Source organism: Pelecanus crispus, chromosome 4 (assembly GCF_030463565.1).
Source record: "Pelecanus crispus isolate bPelCri1 chromosome 4, bPelCri1.pri, whole genome shotgun sequence".
Taxonomy (NCBI): domain Eukaryota; kingdom Metazoa; phylum Chordata; class Aves; order Pelecaniformes; family Pelecanidae; genus Pelecanus; species Pelecanus crispus.
Window position 1 is genome coordinate 85,735,217 of NC_134646.1, and position 22,464 is coordinate 85,757,680.

Here is a 22,464-nt window from a genome sequence, read left to right on the forward strand (position 1 = left end):
CTAAGAGGTGACACTGGGGGAAGAGCAGGCCACGTGTTCCAAGACAAAATACAGCTGGATAAAGACAGTATTGGGTCATGCTCGAAGCCTGAGGTTGGAGAAGTAGGCTGTCAGTAAGAGGTATCGGCTGAAAAGGAGATTTGGTGTTGCTGTCATCATTGATAACGTCTGGTCATATCTAGCGTGTAGACCGTCGTAGAAGGAGGATTTGTTACCTGGGAAGGTACCGGCTACGAGCCTTTAATTCCTACCTGCCTTTGCCCCTTGTAGGAAGTAATCTAGGGTGTTGCACTTCTCTACCCAGGTCTTCATGTTCCTCCTCCCTCTGTGTGCCTCAGGGTGAGGACTTTGTTTCTGGTGTAAGATGTGAGAGGCTGAGGGAAGGTGTTTCTCCGTATAGAAAAGTACCAGAAACCTCTCTCTGCCTATATAATCAGAATATCCCGTGGCCTGAGAGCTGGGTTCTCTTTCTGGGTGGATATCTCTCATGGAGAAGTCCTCCCTTTTACCTGAAAGCAGCCAGGGAGGAGTTGTGGACAGCTAGAAAGCAGCCCGGCGTCCGAAGAGCGGCGTGGGCTGGGAAGGAGGGCCGGGAGAAGGGGCAGCCCCGCCGAGTGGCTGGGATGCGGAGCGGCGAAGGCTTACGTCAGGCGGGCATTGGTTAAGGGGGAGGCGAAGAGCCGAAAACTCACGCTGGCTCTCCGCTCCCTGAAAAACCACCGCTTCCTGGGACTTGCTGCCCCATCAGCGATCGGCGTTGTAGGTGCTCCCCACACACAAGTGCCAATGTTTTTAAGGAGCTCGCTGCCCCTCCTCCCTGCCTTCTCCCCCTCCTCTCCCATCGCCTTTCACCGCCTCCCTAATACCCCCTCTGCCTTAGTCAGCTCTGCCTCTTTTTTTTTTTTTCTCCTCTCTATCAAAGCTTGAATGTTTTGCACTTTATATATTCAAGTTAATCTCAGAGCTACAGCAGGCTGTATCGGGTGTACGGCCTTTTCAGCAATACGTGCTTCCTCCCGTGTCCCGCCTCCAGCGCAGCGGCGGAACGCGGTCCCCGAGCTGCCTTCCACCGCAGGAGCCCGCGCCGCCTCGGAGGAGGCTGGAGCAAGCCAGGGCTAAAACGTCCTCGCCTTGACTTTGTGAGCGGAGCATCTCCAAAGGCTGAGGCGAGGGCATGGCACGGGTACCTTGGCGTCGCACGTGAGGCGGGGGGGCTGCGGAAAAAACCAAGTGGTGACGACAGCCAAGGCTGCCCTGACGTTCCGTGTCTGTCCTCCAGCATGTAGAAGTCCAGAGGTATCTGCAAATGACGACTTGTGCGTAGGAAATGGCATCTTAAAGATGCTTCTGTCTTCGTTCTCTGTTTCTGCACCCCGCTGTCCTGCAAATGTGGATTTTTTTTTTCTCCCCCCCCACCACACAGTTTTATTCTCTGCATAAGAGGAAGCCAGCTTGGCTATACCACACAGCAGCACTGAAGCTGGAGTCTGTGTAATTTTTTTGTTAAAACCTCTAAAGTTACAAGAGGGAAATGGTTTTGAGGACCTAGATGTTTTCTTGTAGAGGCGGGGATGAGAAAAAGAAGCGGGGGAAATAGTCTCAAGTTGCTCACGTCCCAAATCTCCATATTTAGCGATTGATTTGTAAAACCAGGGAGGCGAGCAGCACTTCTGGTCGGTGTGCAGGGTAACGCTCCCAGGGCTGTTTTGCTCTTTGCTGAACTTGAGCAGACGAAAGGGTTTCGATGGGCCAGCAGCAGCTTTTCACTGGTTCCGTTTTAAACACGACCGTAACAACCGCTCTGTATTTTTGCCTCCTGGTCCGTCTTTCTCTTTCCATGCTCAAGCTGTTTCACAAGGTCTTCCGCGGGGTGCTGTTGCTCACAGCTGTGCTCTGCTTTTGTTGTCAGCCCACAACTGGGTTTCTTGCTTTTAAAGAACTCTGGCCAAGTGATTTTTTTTTTTTTTTTTTTTTTTTTTTTTGCCTTGACTGGCCCTTCTGGCTCAGAGTCCTGGGCCAGAAGAACCGCCAAGGCACATCCTTAAACTGGAACAAACGTGAAGGGATGTGGATGCTGAAGTGTCACGTAGACTCGGCCTTACGACTTGTCTGCGAAGAAACCGCCGCGTGTTTTGCGTTATAAACGTGGGGTGGAAAAACATCCCAAAATGGGAGAGAGAAGCGTCAGGGGTTTTTGGAGTTGTTGATTTCCCTGTACTTCGTGTACACAGGAAGTGGGTTTCTGTGTGTTTCATGTTTTAATAGTTGCAACTAATGTTTATAAAGAGCTTGTTATTTACGTTTTAAGCACTTTAAAAAAAAAAATAAAAGTTGTTCAAGCTGTTCCTAGATACTTCTGATTTATTGACAACAGCGTCTGTGCTGATAGCACTTGGACAGTGAGTGACATTTATCTGTTTATTTTCTGAAGCAGGATGACGGTGTCCAACTTCTCCGGCAGCTTTTCCAGCATCGTTCACGGTCCCCAAGCGCCCGCCGCCGTGGGGGTGGCTGCGGGGGGGTGGTAGTGCTGCAGGGTTACCTTGAGTTCCTCTCCGAATATTGCCCCTGCCTCCGTTGATCAGCGCACCCGGGGGGGGTGTGAGCTCCTCTTAGCTTTCTCGCGGGTGCCTTACGATCGCGTTGCGTGCTGAGAGACCGCAGGAGCTCGGCTCGGGCGGCCGCGCTGCCCTGGGAGGTGAGATCTGCCTGCAGCTCCCGCTCTGCTCACCGTTGACTTCGCCCCTGCGTAGCAGGAAGGGTAAAGCTTATCGGCGCATTCCTGAGGATTTGTGGAAAATCAGCAGCCGAGGAGAGCAGAGAGGGCCCGCTGCGGCGTGCTGAAGGAAGAAGAGAGGAGAGCTCGTGTCGCGTGGTGGACACCGGAGAGTTCAGCCTCAGGGTGCCCGGTGAGGAGACCCGGCTGCCCCGGCGCCGCTGCTCACGGGAACACGCAGCCTTTACCCGCTCCCCGTGGGCTTAAACTTGTGTTTCTCCCCCTCTGTGCAGCCGACCTCGCTGGGCACAGGCTTGATCCCCAGCCGAGACCTTCGCCTCCGGCTCCTCTGCCCTAATCCCACCCACCTGCTTCACAGCTCAGCTGTTTCCCTTCTCAAGGCCTGCTTCTTTCTTCCTTCGTGCCTTTTCCTTCAAAAAAAAATTAACTCCCCTTAAGCTTCGGTTAAATGACTTCGCTGCTCCAACAGAAGAGCTTCGTTGGCTCTAATCCCGGTTTGTTTTTCACCCAGTTATCGAGCTCAGCACCTGTCTGCAGGGATCACACTAGCCCCGAGAGCCTGGATGGGCTGGCGGGGAGGGGGGAGAAACGTTCGGCACGCTGCTTCGCGGGATCAGGGCGCTGAACTGTGACCCTCTGAAAGATCCTAAGAAAAGACAGCCTGAGATGACTGGGCTAGCGTGGGCTTCCCCTGGCTGCAAAGGCGCAGGAGTTAGAGCAGAGCAGCAGTCACTGGGAGGACGGGGGAACTGGAATCCATCATCAGGGAAAAAAAAAAAAAAACAGGATTTTAAGACCTTAGTCCTGCTCAAACTGCCGTACGTGATTATATCGGCTGCCTCTGCCTGCTTGAAAGCTTAAGCGCAGGCTCGGGACCGATGCAAATAATTCCCATCCCTGCAGGAAGAACTGGCTGCGTTTGTTCTTCGAAGCCTGAGTTTTGCTGCCCGTCGCAAGTTTTTCTTAAAATCTGGCTTTACAGATGGAAGCCGACAAGAAATGCTCCCGTGGCTTCCTCCCCGAGCCAGCAGGCAGCCCAGCCCCGCAGCCAGCTGTCACGCGTGGGGCGGCCGCCTGAGACCCCCGAATCTCCCTCGGTTTCTCCAGGAGTTTGCTCGATGGCTGGGGGGGGCTTGTTCCTCCCCTCGCCGAAATGGAAAGAAGCGTCAGCGTCGACTTAACAGTCGTCGATCTGGGGAAGCGAAGCCCCCCCCCTGCCGCTTCTTCTTCCCCAGACCAGGGAAATGCGAGTTGTCAGTCTAAATGGATCTGGTTAGATTGATATCAGCCAAAGAATTGATATTCTTTCTGGTATTTAACCAAAAAAGTGATAGTCTTATGTCACTCCAAATGTGGTTTTAGATAAACAGATTCTCTCCCCTCTGTTGTTACAAAACATGTAGTGTGTCAACATTAGGGATTGTATCAATTATCTGGCTCTAGCTGTAATGGGAGGGAGGGGGATTTCCCTTGCGTGAAGACGGCGAGATTTGGGTTATCATCCATATTTATTGGAGAGATTTCGCTGCGTGGTGAAATACAGGCTGAAACCTTTAGGAAAGGAAGAGAGTTGCCTTGTCAAGCATTAGTCACAGCAAAATGGTTTTTATTTTTCCTTTTAAGACGCCGTCAGGGCTCCAAGCAGCGTCAGACCCTGCCTAGAGGAAAGCGAACCTGAGTGATGCGCCGTTTCTGCAGGATAAAGATCGACGTCGTGCCGCGAGCGGAGGGACGAGAAGGGCAGCGGTGAAACGTAGCCGCAAGAGCCATGGTTGTGTTGGGTGGGTGGGGGGGTCAAAAGGAGATTTAAGTGGTCAAAAGAAGATTTAAGGCATGTGAAACCCTGCCCTGGCCGCACAGCTGGAGCAGCAGGCAGCAAGGGCTCCCCGGTCTGCGCTGCAGCGGGGTTTAATTAAAAGTAAGCAAACCGTTAACGCCGAGGACACACGGTACAAGGGCAGCAGTGGGTCGACTCCGGTAAGCAGGATTTGTTGGACCGGATCTTGGCTCCTCATCCATCCGCTCCTGGGGAGAGTCGCGTTTTCAGGCTGGCGCCCAAGAAGGCAGGGAGAGGGCAAAAGGAGAGGCGATGGTGCCGGCCAGCGGCCTGCAACGCTCGGGGAGCAGGTTGGTGCGGAAGGAATAACTCAATTTTAACAGGATCTCTAAGGGAAAAGGAACAAGAAATGAGAAAAATGTCACTCCGGACCCAACCGGAGGTATCATACTTGCTGCAGGCTCTGTGCCGGGCCCCTTCTCTGTCCCTTTTTTACCCGAAGCTGCAGGAGATTTGGGATTCGGTGAAGGGGGTCGGTGGTGAATTAGCCTAAAAAGAGAAATTGGTTTTGCAGGTGGAAAGAGCGCGGAAGGAAAATCGGCCCCACATCCACGAAGCAGAACAGAGCAGCAACCCCACAGCAAAACGTTGCGATGTTCATATTTTTCCCCTTATAGCAAAAAAAAAAGGGTTGGGTTTTTTTTTTTCAGGTATATTGTTTAATTCCTCCTTAAATGGAAAATCTCTTTCTGACCTCCTCTGTAATTTGTTGCCTGGACTTCTGCTGTGCCAAGCCTTCCTCTTAGACCCCGACTGCCTTCCCCTGCTTCATCCCCATCTCCAGTCTATTTGCTGGCCCTTTGCTCTTCCTCGGAGAATCGATCCTAATCCTCCAAACAATTTCACCGACATTTGAAGAGGCAGGCACTTCTCATTCCACTAATCTAGAGAAGAGGATTCCGGAGACGGCTTCGCACGCACCCCGTCTGCCCCCAGCCCTGCACGGCCTTGCTTTTATCTCCACAAATCCTAACAGCGAGGAAGCGGGCAAATAAGTCTGCATCAGAGTAAACTTATTATTTCCAGGTTTCCAAGTCTTTATTTTTAATCGTGTATTTTAAAGGTCAATAGCAATTGTTAGGCTCCCATCAAAGTAAGAATATGTATTTCCACAAGGAAATGATGACATTTGAGGGTTTTTTTCAGAAGCTTTTGGGCTTTCACCTTTCTGTGTCTTGTTATTTGCTCAGACAATTTCAGCATTAAGGCAAACGTACGCTTTCCGCATCACGTTCCTGCGCACCCTCTGTCACCACCCATATTCCGGCTGCCGCGTCGGTGTCACCGAGAAAACGGCATTTGCGTTCCAAAAAGGAAGATCCTGTTGGAGCGAGTCCCCCGTGGTCAGAAATGTGCGCCGCGAGGGGTACGTGCTTTTAGGGCAGGAAGAACAGAGCGCTGTCAGCCAGGCGCGGCCGGTTGCCTCAGACATCTCTGTTAGTTGCTAAATTCAAACGTTACTTCACAAAAAGGAGAACAGGCAGGGAGAGGTGGCAACAGAGGCAGGGGGAAGACTCACGTACGCTGTGCGCAGCCCTCGTGGGGCCCCGATGCCACGCAGGGAAGCGATCGTGCCCCTGTACTGGGCACTGGGGAGGCCGCACCTGGAATCCTGTGCCCAGTTTTGGGCCCCTCACTCCAAGAAGGACATTGGGGTGCTGGAGCGTGTCCAGAGAAGGGCAGCGGAGCTGGGGCAGGGTCTGGAGCACAGGGCTGGTGGGGAGCGGCTGAGGGAGCTGGGGGTGTTCAGCCTGGAGAAGAGGAGGCTGAGGGGAGACCTGATCGCTCTGCAGCTCCTGACAGGAGGGGGCAGGGAGGGGGGTCGGGCTCTTCTCCCAAGGAACAAGCGATGGGATAAGAGGAAATGGGCTCAAGTTGCGTCAGGGGAGGTTTAGATTGGATATTGGGAGAAATTTCTATAACGGAAAGAGTGATCAAGCATTGGACCAGGCTGCCCAGAGAGGTGGTGGAGTCCCCATCCCTGGAGGGGTTCGAAAAACGGGCAGAGGTGGCACTTTGGGACATGGTTTAGTGGGCATGGGGGTGTTGGGTTGATGGTTGGACTGATGATCTCAGAGGTCCTTTCCAACCTTAATGACTCCTAGTTTGTATTTTCATAAAAAAAACCCTTTCATCCAGCCCCCAAGCCAGGACAAATGAAATTAATTCTTACTCTCCCCTTAATTGGTTTAGTGGTGGAGTTGGTATTGTTAGGTTAATGGTTGGACTGGATGATCTTGAAGGTCTTCTCCAACCTAAACAATTTGATGATTCTGTGATCATCAAGTCCAACCATTAACCTAACATGACCAAGATCACCTCTAAACCGTGTCCCTAAGTGTCACATCTAGAGGTCTTCTAAATACCTCCAGGGATGGGGACTCCCCCACCTCTCTGGGCAGCCTGTTCCAATGCTTGACCACTCTTTCCATGAAGAAATTTCTCCTAATATCCAACCTAAACGTCCCCTGATGCAGCTTGAGGCCATTTCCTCTCGTCCTATTGCTTGTTCCTTGCAAGAAGAGCCCGACCCCCCTCCCTGCCCCCTCCTGCCAGGAGCTGCAGAGCGATCAGGTCTCCCCTCAGCCTCCTCTTCTCCAGGCTGAACACCCCCAGCTCCCTCAGCCGCTCCCCACCAGCCCTGTGCTCCAGACCCTGCCCCAGCTCCGTTGCCCTTCTCTGGACACGCTCCAGCACCCCAATGTCCTTCTTGTGCTGAGGGGCCCAAACTGGGCACAGGATTCCAGGTGCGGCCTCACCAGCGCCGAGTACAGGTGCACGATCCCTGTCCCGCTCCTGCTGGCCACACCATTCCTGACACAAGCCAGGATGCTGTTGGCCTTCTTGGCCACCTGGGCACACTGCTGGCTCATGTTCAGCTGCTGTCGACCAACACCCCCAGGTCCTTTTCCACCAGGCAGCTTCCCAGCCACTCTTCCCCAAGCCTGCAGCCTTGGGTGGGGTTGTTGATCTTCAAGATCTTTTCCAATGTAAACGATCCGATGATTCTGTGACTCTAAGACCACCCTGCACGGGCGCAGCAGGGAGCCCTGCCCTACCCAAACCCTCTGGCCGCTCCCTGGGCGTCTCACGCTCCCCCTGGGCGCCTGGGCAGGGCGCAGGGCCGCAGGCAGGGTGTGGGCACCTCGTACGACCCCCCCGGCCCGAGGAGAGCCCGCCTCGCCGCCGCCCTCCTCTCCCTCACGACGCTCCCCGCACTTTCCCGCCAAACCACAGCTCCCCTCGCGCCCCGCGCCCCGCCCCGCTGCGGACTCCATTTCCCATGCTGCCCCGCGCCGCTGCGCCCACCTCCATTGGCTGGCAGCGCAGGCCCCGCCCCCGTCCCAGCGGCCCCCGCTCTCCCGCCGGGCGGACTCCATTTCCCGGCGTGCCGCGGGGCAGCTGCGGGTGGGCCGCGGCCAATCAGCGCGGCGGCGCCGCAAGGGGCGGGCCCGGCGGCGGGGGAGGCTGTTTAAAGTGGCGCTTGCGGGGCGCGAAGGGGGATGGCGGAACCGGCGGACTATCCCCCGTTCCAGCTGGGGAAGCCCCGCTTCGAGCAGGTACCGCCGCCGGGCGAGGGGGCGGCGGGAGCCGGGGGGGGGCGCGGGCAGCGGTGGCGGGAGCTTCCCCCCCCCCCCCGCCGTGAGGAGAGACCCCCGCTCCTTTCCTCCCGCCCTCCCGCAGGGCGGCGCGCTGATTGGTCCGCAGCCCCCCTGCCGTTGGTCCGCGCCGCTGTCACTCAGAGCCACCGCCCCCCCCGCCCCGCGGCGGGCGGTGATTGGCGCGTCCCGCCGTGCCCCTCTGGCTCGGGGCGCGGGGGTGAAGCACGGGGGACGCGGGTTCGAGTCCCGCCGCCGCCTCCTCCCCGGGCAGCGGGGCTGGGTGCGGGTCCTGGGGGTCGGCGCACGGCGCGGCCTCGTCCTTTCCCCCCGCGTCGGACGGGGCGAGGGCTGGGCCCTGCCCCGACGGGGGTGGCGGTGAGCCCGGGGCTGCGGGGAGGTGAGGAGCTGCCCCGGGAGGGAGCGCGGCCTCCAGGGCAGGGCCCGGGGCGGCGGGGAGAGCGGGGTGGGTGTGGGAGCTGGGGCCGGCCCCGGGTGGGCACCTCGGCCCCCTCGCAAGGGGCTGCCCGTGCTGTGGGTTCACCTGCGTGGTCGGGGTGGTGGCCGGGCGAGGGCTGACGCCCGCGAAATGGCGTCGTGTGGGGTGTCGGAGGTTTACCGCCGAGGAAACGTGGTTCAGGACGAGGCGTGAGGTGAGGAAGCGGCACCCGCGTGGCAGAGCCGCCCCATCCTCGGTCCCCGATGTTCGGGGAACGGCGAGGAAGGCCTGCGGCCCACAGCAGCTGTCCCCGGGCGAGGGGACAGAGCAGCTCGTCCCTGCTGCCGCCTTCCACAGCTGCTGTTTACAAGCACTCTGTGGGGTCCCCGCTACGGCACGGCTGACAGAGACCGCTCTTCCTGCTTGTGGAGCCATGTCAGGCTTCTGATAGGGCTGAGAAAGTTCATAAAACCCTCCTTCGGTTGCTCTTGAGCTGGGTAAGACACCTCTAGAAAGGAACGAGCCATTGCCATTACCAAATCAACCTCCTTCGGTTGCTCTTGAGCTGGGTAAGACACCTCTAGAAAGGAACGAGCCATTGCCATTACCAAATCAAGAACGAGTAGCAGGAGTCTGCTCGTTAGTAGGTGTCATGTCCCATCCCCCCGCATTGGGGCAATCTCCCAAGGAGACTCTTCCCACCATCAACACAAAATCTGAACGGGACCGCTCTTTGCCAACCATCTGACTTGCTAATTGCAGCTCGCAGAGCTTGGCTTGACCGAAGCCACCTGTTTGGGTTGCTGTGAAGTCCAGTTGCTGATTTCCCATGGGGAGCCAGCTCTTGGGTGGTGGATCTACGTGCTTCCTCCTCCTCCTCCTCCGTCGCCGCCGCCGCCTTATCCCTGTTCGGGAGGTCGTGGTGGGATCTCCTCGGAGCGACAGATCCCCCGCAGCAAGGAAGGGGTGACTTCCCCGCGCTGGGAGCCTGCTCGGCTGCGTGAGCCGAGGGATGCTCAGGCTGGGGAGACAGAGCTTTTTAATAAGGAGAGGAGGAGGAGGAGGAGACGCTACTCCCTTCTAGACACCACAGATGATTCGAGGCACACTTGGCAGCGAGTCAGGCACAGAATCGGTGCGTTCTGTTCATTAAGGAGCGACTGTCACTTGTAGCAACATTTAGAAAATGTTTCGAGGGGTATGGCAGGATGTTAATGATTGCGTGCGCGTTTGAGCGGAGAAGTCCTCTCTCCTCGCTGCCGCTCCTGGGAGATGAGCCGGGTGCATTTACATCGCGGCTCAGATCTGGGGTGAGGGTTGCCCATTGGCGAAAGCGCCCTTAGACTGGATGGTTCGGGGGTGCTTTGCTGGAGGGCCACACCGAGCATTGGAAATCATTCCCCTTCTCTAATGGTTTTATTCCTTTCCTGTAACACTTTCTGGAAAGCAGCGTGGAGGTCCGGTGGGAGCTGTAGAAGGGGTCGTGGTGCTGGTGTCCGGCCAGCTCTCGCCCCGTGCACCCCTGTTTTCTCCCGCTCCGCCTGCCCGCGTATGAAGCGCAGCCGGACAGCCCAGTTTGGGATCCGGCAGCGTTGTGGGATCGCAGAGCAAGAGAGGCTCGAGTGTTGCTGGGGCTTAGGGAGCCCGGTCAGACCCTGCGGTGGGCTCTGCTCGGGTTGGGACGCAGCAGCCTGCCCCATCAGCGCTGCAGCCACATGCCTGCTCCCGTCGCACGACCTGGCAGAGCCGGGGTCCTTCATCGCTGGGTCAGATGGCTTCCAGTGCTGGGGAAGAACGCCGACGTGAGCCCGAGGGATCGGCGTGCCTTAAACACCACCACCCTTTTCTATCAGCTCTTCAGTGCCTTTCCCCCGCGGCTCTCTGCCTTTCCTGTTTTTTTCGGTGGCCTGTTGCAGGGCTTTATTTGTTTATAAGATCTCAGCTTTAGTGGCCCAGCTGACAAAGGATGCCTTACTTGTTTTGGAAAGGATTAGTGACGCTTTGGGTGGTTGTTTAAATTCTAGACGTAGCCCCGTGTGATGACGGCGTTTACTTTTCCTCTGAAACGCTGGCTGGGAGCAGGTCTGGGGCTATTTAAGGGGAGATTTGACTAAAACTGGGGCTGGGAGAGATGCAGGGAGCTGTGCTAAGCATCTTTGTCCCTGTGGGGGTAAACAAGGAAAAGTTGTGTGTTAGGAACAAAAAACCTTGGAGAGCAAACTCGGCTGCCTGGGGATTTGGTTCAGAGGAGACACAGTGGTTTCCTTCCCCCCGCTGTGATCCAGAGCCCCCGGAAAGCAGCTGAGCAGAATTTAGGACAGCAGGCGGGAGACGTCCATCCCCAGCACCACCTCTGGAGGTTATTAAATTCCCCTTTTTCCATCCCTTCTTTGCAGTTTACTTGTTTTTCTTCATCTTCAGGCAAGTGGCATTCTGGCGAGCCACCTTTTTTGTTTGTTTCTTTGCTGGAAAGAGCCTCTGCCTCCCCATGGAAGCAGGCTATTTTTAGGTAAAAGAAGAAATGAGGACGTTAGGCTTGAGAATGTGTGATAAGGACTTAATTTTCTGAGGAGTAGTTCTGATTTGTTAGGCATATTCCTTTTTTTTTCCTTTAAGGATTTGCTAAGTGCTTCCTCTGCTAGAGCCAGAGCACTGACTGTGTGTTCCCAGTGCTCTGGAGTCTTTGCCTGTATCCCAGGCATCTACCCTGGGCAAAATAAATGCCTTTTTTTTTTTTTTTTTCTATCAGAATTGCTGAGGAAACCTTACCAGCAAGGCTCTAAATAAGGTATGGGTGCGGTTGTTTGCTAACCAGGGGTGTTAAGTGCTGGAGGAAGATAGCACGAGTTAAACTCCGGTGTTCTTATTGGGGTCAGCCCTCTAAAAAGTAACAGGAGGTTGTCTCAGCTGGTGCAGGAGGAAAAAGAACAAAAGCCAGCTGACTTCCTTTGCAGCTGAAGTTGAGGGTGGCCATCTCAGGCAGAACTCATGAGTGTGCCTTGTCCTCTTTGCTAAGTAGGAAATAATAACAAAGTCTAAGATCTTAGATCCTTCAGGGGAAGAAAAAGGAAATAAGGGGGAATAAACCCAAACCAGAACCCTGAACAACTTTTATCCCTTGACCAGCTCATCGTGTACGTATGATCAGGGAGTACATGATGTGCTTAGGATGTTTTATTCTGTTGGCCAAACATGCCATTTCTATGACTGCGATATTAACGGCATCGTTAGAGATGTGCTGCTGTCAGAGCTTGACCTTGCAGATATTTTAAATGCTGGAACTCAACACATGCTAACCTCAGAAATGTCTTATAAGGACATTTGTGCTAAAAATCATCATTTCCTGCTCTTCATGTGCTTTAAACTTAACTGATTAAAGTATAATCAGGGTTTATTACCCCCCGTAGCAAAACCACGTGCCTCCTATGTCCAAGATAACCCTGGCAATAACACACAGATGAAGACGCTGTTGATTAGATACGCCTCTCGGAGCTTAATGGCTTGCTGCTCGCATACTCTGATTTGTTGAAAGCCCTGGTACAGGTAGCAGGAGGAATCAGAACTATATCGTAACAGTGTAAAGTTAGTATGGAAGTTTTTACTCATGCTGCTCAGTGGAATCACAGAATTGTTTAGGTTGGAAAAGACCTTTAAGATCATCCAGTCCAACCATTAACCTAACGCTGCCAAGTCCTCCACTAAACCAATTAAGGGTAAAGTAATAATTAATTTCATTTGTCCTGGCTTGGTGGCTGGATTATTTTTTAATGAAAGTAAAACTAGAATAGAATCATTAAGGTTGGAAAAGACCCCTAAGATCATCAGCCCAACACCCCCATGCCCACTAAACCATGTCCCAAAGTGCCACCTCTGCCCGTTTTTTGAACCCCTCCAGGGATGGGGACTCCCCCACCTCTCTGGGCAGCCTGTTCCAGTGCTTGACCACTCTTTCCATGAAGAAATTTTTCCCAATATCCAATCTAAACCTCCCCTGACGCTACTTGAGCCCATTTCCTCTCATCCCATCACTTGTTCCTTGGGAGAAGAGCCCGACCCCCCTCCCTGCCCCCTCCTGCCAGGAGCTGCAGAGCGATCAGGTCTCCCCTCAGCCTCCTCTTCTCCAGGCTGAACACCCCCAGCTCCCTCAGCCGCTCCCCACCAGCCCTGTGCTCCAGACCCTGCACCAGCTCCGTTGCCCTTCTCTGGACACGCTCCAGCACCTCAATGTCCTTCTTGTGCTAAGGGGCCCAAAACTGGGCACAGCATTCCAGGTGCAGCCTCGCCAGTGCCGAGCAGAGGGGCACAATCACCTCCCTGCTCCTGCTGGCCACACCATTCCTGACACAAGCCAGGATGCTGTTGGCCTTCTTGGCCACCTGGGCACACTGCTGGCTCATGTTCAGCCGGCTGTCGACCAACACCCCCAGGTCCTTTTCCACCAGGCAGCTTTCCAGCCACTCTTCCCCAAGCCTGTAGCGCTGCATGGGGTTGTTGTGACCCAAGGACAGGACCCGACACTTGGCCTTGTTGAACCTCATACAGTTGGCCTCGGCCCATCGGTCTAGCCTGTCCAGGTCCCTCTGCAGGGCCATCCTACCCTCCAGCAGATCAACACTCCCACCCAATTTAGTGTCAGCTGCAAACTTACTGAGGGTGCACTCAATCCCCTCATCCAGGTCATTGATAAAGATATTAAACAAAGCTGGCCCCAAAACAGAGCCCTGGGGAACACCACTCGTGACCAGCTGCCAACTGGACTTAACTCCATTCACCACTACTCTCTGGGCTCGGCCACCCAACCAGTTTTTTACCCAGCGAAGACTACGCCCGTCCAAGCCATGAGCTGCCAGCTTCCCAAGGAGAATGCTGTGGGAGATGGTGTCAAAAGCTTGGCTGAAGTCCAGGTAAATGACATCCACAGCCTTTCCTTCATCCACCAGGCGGGTCACCAGGTCATAAAAGGAGATCAGGTTGGTCAAGCAGGACCTGCCTTTCATGAACCCATGCTGGCTGGGCCCGATCCCCTGGCTGACCTGCACATGCCTGTTGATAATGTTATTTTCCACTTTAAAAAGTGAATGAAACTCCTCTCTCCTAAAAGGCCATCATTATGGAGAAAAGATTTTCTTAAAAGGTTGCGGAAGGATGTTTAAGGTTGGTTTGCAACTCCTTTAACTCTTGTGTACATACAGGTCCGGCCCAGCGTGTACAAGCTGTTTGAGATGAGGTTGATGTATGCTAAATGGTGTTTGCTGTCACCAAACGTGGCTTTCTCAGCCCTGAAGATGGGCTGACCATGTTTATCCTATGCAATATATAGGGTCCTGTAAAACATGCTTAAAGATGAATTGCAGAGGAGCAGGGGAAATACAGACACCTTTGGGTTTGATGTTTCTCTGTTAGTTTCACAGAACCTGCCAAAAAAGCAATTCGTTGGCTTTTTTTTAGATCTCTATCAGCCAGGATTGGATTTTAAACAAGGAGTTTGTTTGTTTGCATCTTGTGCTACAAGATGTAAACCCCTACTGCTCCACGTAATGCCCGTGAAAGGTTTCCATGTCATGTCCCGTCTGTGTTCACGAGCAAATCCATCACTGCCGGTAACCGAAGTTAGTGAGATGCAGGAGCTACTCCTGTACATGCTTTTGGCCCTTTAATATTGTAAAGTCAAATTGAAAATATCGAAGGGCTAAGAGTCTGTAGCTTTAGCCTAAACTTGTAATTGGGGTGGACCGCAAGTATGCATGCAATTACACAGCTCCGCTGTCCGGCCGTACCTTGCCAGAGTCCTGTGGCTCAATGGCTTGAATTTTCTTAATTTTGTTTAGTTTAGCTTAAATCTCTCCCTAATTAATTTAAAGCTGATGTAAGCTTGATTTTTAGCTCAAACTGCGCCCCCCCTCCCCAAGTCTTCATGCCATTTGCTCTGGCTTAATTAAATTCCTTTCAAAATCACACTGTAATTAAATGGGTTAAGTTGTGCGTATCTCCTGTTCTTCCCAGGGCTGCCCAGCATACACTTTCCAGGAATACTCACCCTCTTTCAGGTGGTAAGTGCTTGCTAATGGTCACTTACCTGTCTCTCACTGCCCTTCTCCAAATATCTTGAGCCTGCAAGTAGTTTCCTTCTAGTTCTTATCTCGGAGTCCGCTGGGTCTGGCATGGCCCGCAGCACGGCCGCTTAAATGAGCTGGAGCTGTAATGTGCTCCTGTGCTCGCTATGAACTGCTGTGCCATGAAAGGGAATTAATATTCCCAGCCGCTTTGCAGAGCTTCATCTCGCTTGCAGGCTGGTGAGAAGTGGTCCCAAAATAGCCGCGATTAATCACAGGAAATTTGTGTTATTCAGTTTTCTTCCAGATAACTGTTTACTACAACAGATGTTACAGGGATAAAATGGCGATAAAGACCACGGATGGATATTTGGGAGCTGAAGGTCAAACTTCTGGGCGTCTTGCAAGCTCCATCCCTTGCATGAGTATGACAGCCAGAGCTGGAAATGATCCTGTTAAGAAGGAACCATCCTGAATTCTCACTTAAAGCTGGGTTTGGTTGACTGCAGCGTGCCGTAGGGCTGCTGCCGTGCCAGTGCACTGAACGGTGCCTGGCTGTTCCTGTGCCCCAGGGCTTGATCCTGTCATCCCGATCGCTTGTCCTAACAGCTGTTGGTTTGCTGGATGGATGCAGAGTTGGTGTGTCCGGTTCAGACCTTGGAGGGAGGTGGTGATACCTTGGTTTCCCCCTGCTAGATGATAGTGGGCATGGAGTGATGGAAGAGAAAGGGTCAGAAGGAGGAATGGGAAAAGAAAGCAGTTCATGTGTGATGTATAGCAAAAGAAGACACGCCGGAACAGTGAATAACACCGCTTTAGCACTGAAATGGCATCTAAAAGGCAAATAAAATCAAATTCCCTCTTCTTAGAATTTGTAATAATGAATTGATGAATGAGCATGTGTTTTCCAGAGCCTGGGACAAGGCAGTAGTTGTTGGGAGAAGGGCTGAGCAGTGCCGTGGCTGTCTGAGTTGCAGGAATTACAGGATGCTCCATCATGAGGACCTGCAGAAAGTGGCTCCCGAAGTATAAGCATTTACAATATGGACCATGGGCAAGTACTTGCCACAATGCCTGGCCTTTCCCTGCTTGTCCTGCACCCCAGGAGTTTGTTGTAGCACCGCTCTGCTGAGAGAATTCTGTTACGTGCAAGAGCGCTGGCTGCTTTGTTTATCCTAAAGCCCTTTAACTAACAGAGCTTAAAAAGAAAGTGGCCATAACCCAGGAAAGTAAACGCTTGTTAGCAATGGCAGAACTTTAAGCAGTTACAGAAGAAAAGTATAAAAAGTAGAAACCGCAATATTGTGCTTCACCTGAAGTCAGTCTCTTGGTTTCCTGAGGCTTTCAGTGGGACATCTCTTTGCTGTAGAAACCCCAAGGTGACATGGCAGTATCTGGTCTGATCTAGATTAACAACAAATTTTAAATATCTTTTTTTTTTTTTAATAATAAAGAGAAAGGAATGAGGAAAATATCTCTGTAACATTTCTGAATTTATTTCTTCCAGTGGTTTTCAATTAGCTTCTTCGTAGGAGCTTCTCCATTCCTCTTAGCAGAGCCAGAAGGTCGTGTAAGAAAATTGAGAAGATCAATCAGTGCCTGCCTGGTGCTTTGGAGTGCTCAAAGGCAGCCAGTAATGTGTAACGGATTCATTTGGTGTTGGAAAATAATTTGGGAGTTGAATGTATTTTAAGATGAAAGAATTTTATGTTCTTATTTACTTATTTCTCATCACTTTTATTCACAGTTAAACATGATACTCCCGTCACACAAAGCGCAGCAGTGCTCAGTAGAGCTGGAGTGCAAGCGAGGAGTGTAGAAAGTCAGCGTATAAATGGAAGTGAAGGTGTTCAGGGGGCCTCTGGGTTGAGTCCTCATAGCCACACTGTGAGAACTAATTTGTTTAGTTCGTTAGAGCCAAAGAAGCCTTTCTTGAAGACTTTCTTGTCTGTGGTCAGTCTGCAGAACAATCTGTTGTATTTTTGCTATTGATTTCCTACTTACCCTGTAGAAACTTGGTATTTGCAGGCAAGTATTTGAATCGGGATTGGAGAGCAAAATCCCGATCTGTTCTGTGAGTTCAGTTTTGTGGTTATGTTCACGAAGGTGTCTTGAGTTGTTGTTGAGGTGCCACACTTGGATCTGATATAATTTGCCCCTAAATTTCTGAATGATCAGGATTTGGGGTTTTTTTTTTGCCTTTTGTTTTGCACGCAGCTCTGTGAAAACAAATACCAATCTTTAATCAAAAAATTCTGATGGTTTCTAGTCAGGAGACTAAACCCAGAAAGCAGGAACTGACCTGGATGATGGAGAGGCAGCCAGCAAGGTCTAGCAGTGAAGCAGCTTTCTGTAGTCATCTGAAAAGGAAAACCACAAAATCCCATGGCTGGACAGCAGTAAAAACAATGGATATTTTTCACTTAGGGGCTGTACAGTCGTGGTAAATACACTGCTGCTTAGGAGGGCTGAGCAGCGAGATACACAGTGATGCTGTTTAGATGCAGCCTCAGGAAGACGACTTTGCTCTTGGTTTGAATTTGGTTCCATTTTATGCGGTTCTCAGAGAGACCACAGAAAGAGAGCTTTTGTTGTGGAAAAAATGAGGTTCTCTTTCATCAGAGTTTAAAAAAAACAAACCCCAAACTTGTTCAAACTCATACTCCTCTACTTCTTTGGGCTTTTTTCATGAAACAAGGTATGGCACCGTGAATTGACTTTGAGATTTTTTAGATGTAGGACTGGGGACTTCCACCCATCCCACATTGCCACTCATCTCACTTTGATGTTGCTCTCCCCTAGCCAAGGCTGAGCTTTATTTGCCTCTTTTCCCCCTAGGGAAAGGAGTTTGATTGCAAGCGAGCCCAGCTTGCATGTGCATGAGGGGGAGAAGTGGGATGGGGGAAGTGCTTTTTTTATCAATTAGAATGTGTTGGTTTTTTTTTTTTTTCCCCCCCAGTTTCTTGCTTAACACAGCTGCTCTCTTTAAAATCTTGTCCTGGACGTGGGAGTGAGGTTTAATGTGGTTGCCTTGTTTGAAGGAACTTGGACTAGAAGCAGTAGAGCGAAAAGTTTGTTAATGGCTCGTCTTCTGCTGCGCTGTCATGTGGTGGTGATGAGGGACATCATTGAGCCGACCCGTGAGCGTGCAAAGTTTATCAGGACGCGTTAATGGATAACTCGCTGTCACGGGATTGCAGCTCATCCTGTTTCTCGGGATCTGGGAGAGAGAGCAGGCAGAGTTTGGCGTCAATCGCCGTGACGGAGTTTGAGCCCCAGGGTGACAATAGTCCTTCTGCTGGAAAGGTTGGCCAGTGGTTGAGCTCCAGAATCCCCTTCGTGGGAGACTTCAGAGTGGTTTTCCCTTCCAAGAGGCTCATAGTAAGAGCAACGAGGAAAAGCACGTTTATGTCATTGCATTTTATGGTAATGCAAAAAGAAAAGTGGAAACCGCAGCCGATGAGTTGGGTCTTGTTGCCTGCCTTAGGGGAGGGAGGACGGACTCGAGCTCAGGTCTCCCCGCCTGGTCTCTGTGTGCATCCCTGATGGTCAGAGACGTTCCTGAGAACTGGCTTCAGCCTTGTGTTTCAGCCTAGGGAAGAAGTACGTCTGCCTTCCCGTTGTCCTTTCCTTTGAAGTAGCAGTAGCAAGAGGGCAATTTCTTTATTTTTTTTAGAAGTGGGGATGAAAGAAGGAAGCACTGAAATAGTCCCGTCTGCCAGCGGACGAGCAGTTGGCCCTAGGTGACCTTGCACCATGAAGTGCCTTACGGTACCTGAGACAAGGACGCTTTGGCCGTCATCTAGCAAGTCCATAGCACGGTGTCTGCTATTTGTCCGTGGTAATTTTCTTGCTTCCTAGCCTAGCCTGTATTTTCAGACTTTTTTTTTTCCCAGGAAGAAGGCTAGGAGGATAAAGCAATTTTGCTTGTTGAAGAAAGACCTCAGCAAGCCCCAAGACTTTTTCGTACAGATCTCTTTAGTTTCATGAGGCTGGAAAAGGGCTTCTTCCCTTACTGGGTTGCAGCATTTCTGGTTGCTTTTGTGTGTATGTGTACTTAAAGATATGAATGCTGGCCGTAAGCATTGGAAGGCATGGCCAGCAGCTCTGCATGGCATAAATAGCTTTTTTATTTTTATGTTTTTTTGCTCTGGACCTTACTCTGCAGCTCCATGGGAGCCTGAGTGAGGGCTGTAGTCCCGACCCCGCTCGAATGGTCCAGCCCTTGCCCCGGGGCTTGTCTGACCGCAGAAGGAACGGGTTCAGGCAACACCACCACCTGCAAACGAATCCCTCATTTAAGGATTAGACTTTTGGCAGTCTTAGCTCCCCGATCAGCGTCGGGTGAGTGTCAGCGCTGGCACAGGGCAGGAGAGGAGGAGGGGGCGTGGGAAACGGGATTGGGGCAGGATGGGTTTGAGCTGCTGAAACGTGTCCTTAGCTGGGCGTCGCTGAGGTTGCAGCAGAGGCAAGGATCAGAGCAAGGAGACCAAAACAAACCACGATGCTGGGCTATGAGACCAGCTTCCTGAGAGCCTCTGCAGCTTTGTGAGTTTAAATGTGTACTCCTAAAATAACATTTACATCACGCACATTTGAACTTAGGGTCTCATTCCCCCTTCCTTGTGCCTTGTACTGTCATTTACACCTTTGTAAAGTGGGTGTAAAATCCTGATGTTCTATTTAATTCTATTTAATTCTATTTAGTTCTATTTAATATACTTTTTCTCACCGTGAAATGCTTTATCACAACGATGAAGGCAGTGGAGGAGCCGAGACCACTTAAAATTTAAAAATCTTTTCTTCTTGTTTAAACCGCGTACTTACAACAGCTCTGAATTTTCTGACTGCTGTTCAGCGCTGAGCGAGCGCAGAAGGATGGGCAGTGGGAGAGGGCTGATGGTACGTGGGAGCGCTCAGGATAACGTGACGAGGGACCCAGTGACTCACGCCTTAGTCACGTCGCTCCCTGCACCGCTGGCAAGCACCGGGCAGCGGGGATGTGGAGGACAGTGGCATCTGCAGAGATCTGGATATTGAAGATAAAAGTAAGGCAGCAAAATGTCAAGCTCGCAAAAGCTAGAAAGGACCGGAATTAGTGTTAATTAAATCAATGCTAATTAAAAAACACCGGGCTTTTTTTTTTTTTTTTCCTGAAGTTACATGATGCTATTTTGTTTAGGTGGGGGTTTTTCTTTTTTTAGTGCAGAACATGGAAAAATAACAGCAGAGAGTTTTGTAGGCAGCTGAGAAAGGGGTGTCGCAGCGCGAGGTGGTGGACAGCAGCGTTGCTGGAAACTGCCATTAGAGAGGGATTTCTGCCTGAATAAGTAGGCAGCATTATTGGTATTTCTCTGTGCTCGGTGGATTCAGCAGAGAAGAACCAGCATGTTTCATAAAATTATGCCAGGCTGTGATTAAATGCCATTCCCGCTGCTTTATCCATATTCCAGTCCTTTATTTATAGCACGCTTCTGCATTCCAAACGCAAAAAGAGATTTGCCTGCACGTGGCTGGAGAGCACCCGGGGCAGGGGGGGTCCCAATATTCAAGAGCACCTGGAGGTCCGTGAGCTGTGTCCCTTCTGCATCTGCGATGGGCTGCGAATTCCAGGTGCGAATTCGGCGGGGGAGAAGCCACGGGGGAGGGAGCGGCCGCTGGAGCGGGCTGCCCCGCGTCCCTTTGGCCGCGCCGATGTCCAGATGAGCGTTGGCCTACGTCTGCATCCAGATGAAAGAATCCAGACTGATGTTTGAGTGATGATGTACGCGTATCCTGAGTGCTCCTAATATATCAATATTTCACAGTCTGGTGCTTCGGGCTTGCCTGAATTCGAATTTTTTTTTTTTTTTTTTTTGCCTAAATACCCAGTCAAAACTGCTCTCCTTTCCTTTGGAGCTGCCCATGATCTTCCCAGCCTATTTCACAGACACCTTTCCCTTTCTTTCCGACTCTGTTCCCAGCTCTCTGGATCACTTTCTGGTCCTTCAGGCACTTTTGCTGCTCCTCCACCAGCTTTTGCGCAGCATTATCCCTGTGCACGCACATCTAGATCGGATTTTTCCAAACGCGCAACGAAGAACAAGCCCAAACCATGACGTTATGGTTTCTTTTACGTATGTTAAGGTCCACAGCCCATCTCCTGCTCTGTGTTTGTGTAGGGACTGGCACGAAACCCAGCCCTCATTTAGTGCTTGGACAATTCTGCAATAAATGTAAGACATAAAACTGAGTTTGTACTTAGTCTCATTTTTTACCATTCTCATTCTTCCCGTCAAGGAGGAAACTACTTGTTCCCTTGTTGCGACTTTAAACTCTTTTTAGAGCATTTGAAAATATAATGTCACGTACCTTTTTTTTTTTCCCAGCAGTGTATGGGTGCAGGAGTTTCTTCACACCAGCTTCTCCCCCAAATCAGGGACCCTGTGGTGCTGCTGGCTGCGCGAGATGGGTGCTGGTGGCAGTGAGGACAAGCAGCACGGGGACGGTGTTGAAGGCGTTGCGGGGTGGGAATTCTTGGCAGCATCGCTCGGGGTGGGAGGTCTGGAGCGTCACCGTTGGGTTTTTGTAGCCCGAGACATCTCCCCGGAGTCCCATAGGGAGGGTTAAGCAGGCAATATGTCTTTTCTGGGGAAAAAGTAAAGGGTATTTTAGCAGCTTGGTAATATCCCTTTATTCAAGCGTCTGTGTTGGTATCCTGTTAATCGCAACGCCGCTATTAGCAGGGTCCAAGTCCTTACCTTTTCCTTTCAGACTTTCTATCACAAATTACCAGTGAATAGCTTCTATATTATTTCTCTTTAGGTGCTACTTAGTTCTGCAGAGGGAATAAAACCTTTCTCTGCAGCAGGTGAAAGGCAGTTTCTAACTGAACACATTTTGGTTTTTTTCCCCTGTCTTCCAGACTTCATTTTACGGCAGATTCAGGCACTTCTTGGACATCATTGATCCGCGCACTCTCTTCGTTACTGAGGTAAAGTATAGAATCATAGCGTCATAGAATGCTTTGGGTTGGAATACGCGCCTTGTTTTCTGAAAGGACTGTTTCTTAGACGGGTTTGGGTTAAAAGCAATTTCTTCTGTGAACAGCGGAAGTAATGAAGCCAGCTTTCCAGTGGATTTGGGTCTCACAGTTGATTTATTGCCCAGCTGAGCTCTGTTACAGCCGTAGCAGAAACTTGCTTTTTATTAGACATCAGTGAATCCACACCTCTCCCACCTCCCTCTAGGAACTGGTGAGACCCTGAACTGGCTTCAGGCAAGCTTGCCAGTGATGCCGCCTGCTCAGAAGGAAAATTCCTGCAAGAAGAAAATGCAGGTGGATAGATGAGAGAGCAAATAGTCGTGCTTTGTGGAGGAAATGAGCGGGGCGGCTCGCACCGCAGTTCTCAGTGGCTGCGCTCAAGACGACCTTTTCTGAGCAAGGTGGTGCAGTTTTTCCTTTGGTATTTCCCCAGGCTTTTGGCTTTCCTGCCCATTTATGTTTCATTTAGTGTTGTCCAGCATTACTGCATTTCCCTGCTTTCAGAAAATATTAAGCTAATAGTTGTGGGGAATCCTTTAGAAGAAATATTTCTACTGGTGATCTTAAATCTGCCTGTTGGCCAGAAAACTTAGGATTTTGCTTTCAGTGAAAGACAGCTGGCTTTTTTCTTTTTTTTTCTTTTTTCTTTTTTCTTTTTTCTTTTTTCTTTTTTCTTTTTTCTTTTTTCTTTTTTCTTTTTTCTGTTTTCTGTTTTTTTTCTTTTTTCTTTTTTCTTTTTTCTTTTTTCTGTTTTCTGTTTTTTTCTTTTTCTTTA

General features: G+C 51.3%; 1 protein-coding gene across 1 annotated transcript in view; it reads left to right on the forward strand.

The window, feature by feature from the left end:
* The first annotated feature begins 7,857 nt into the window (after positions 1-7,857).
* The window catches only part of SFXN5 (sideroflexin 5), a 106,699-nt gene continuing 92,092 nt past the window's right edge, over positions 7,858-22,464 (forward strand). The window contains 5 exon segments of the mRNA XM_075709044.1: positions 7,858-7,884; positions 7,886-8,030; positions 8,033-8,073; positions 8,075-8,134; positions 21,570-21,638. Coding sequence (XP_075565159.1) covers positions 7,858-7,884; positions 7,886-8,030; positions 8,033-8,073; positions 8,075-8,134; positions 21,570-21,638 — 342 coding nt within the window.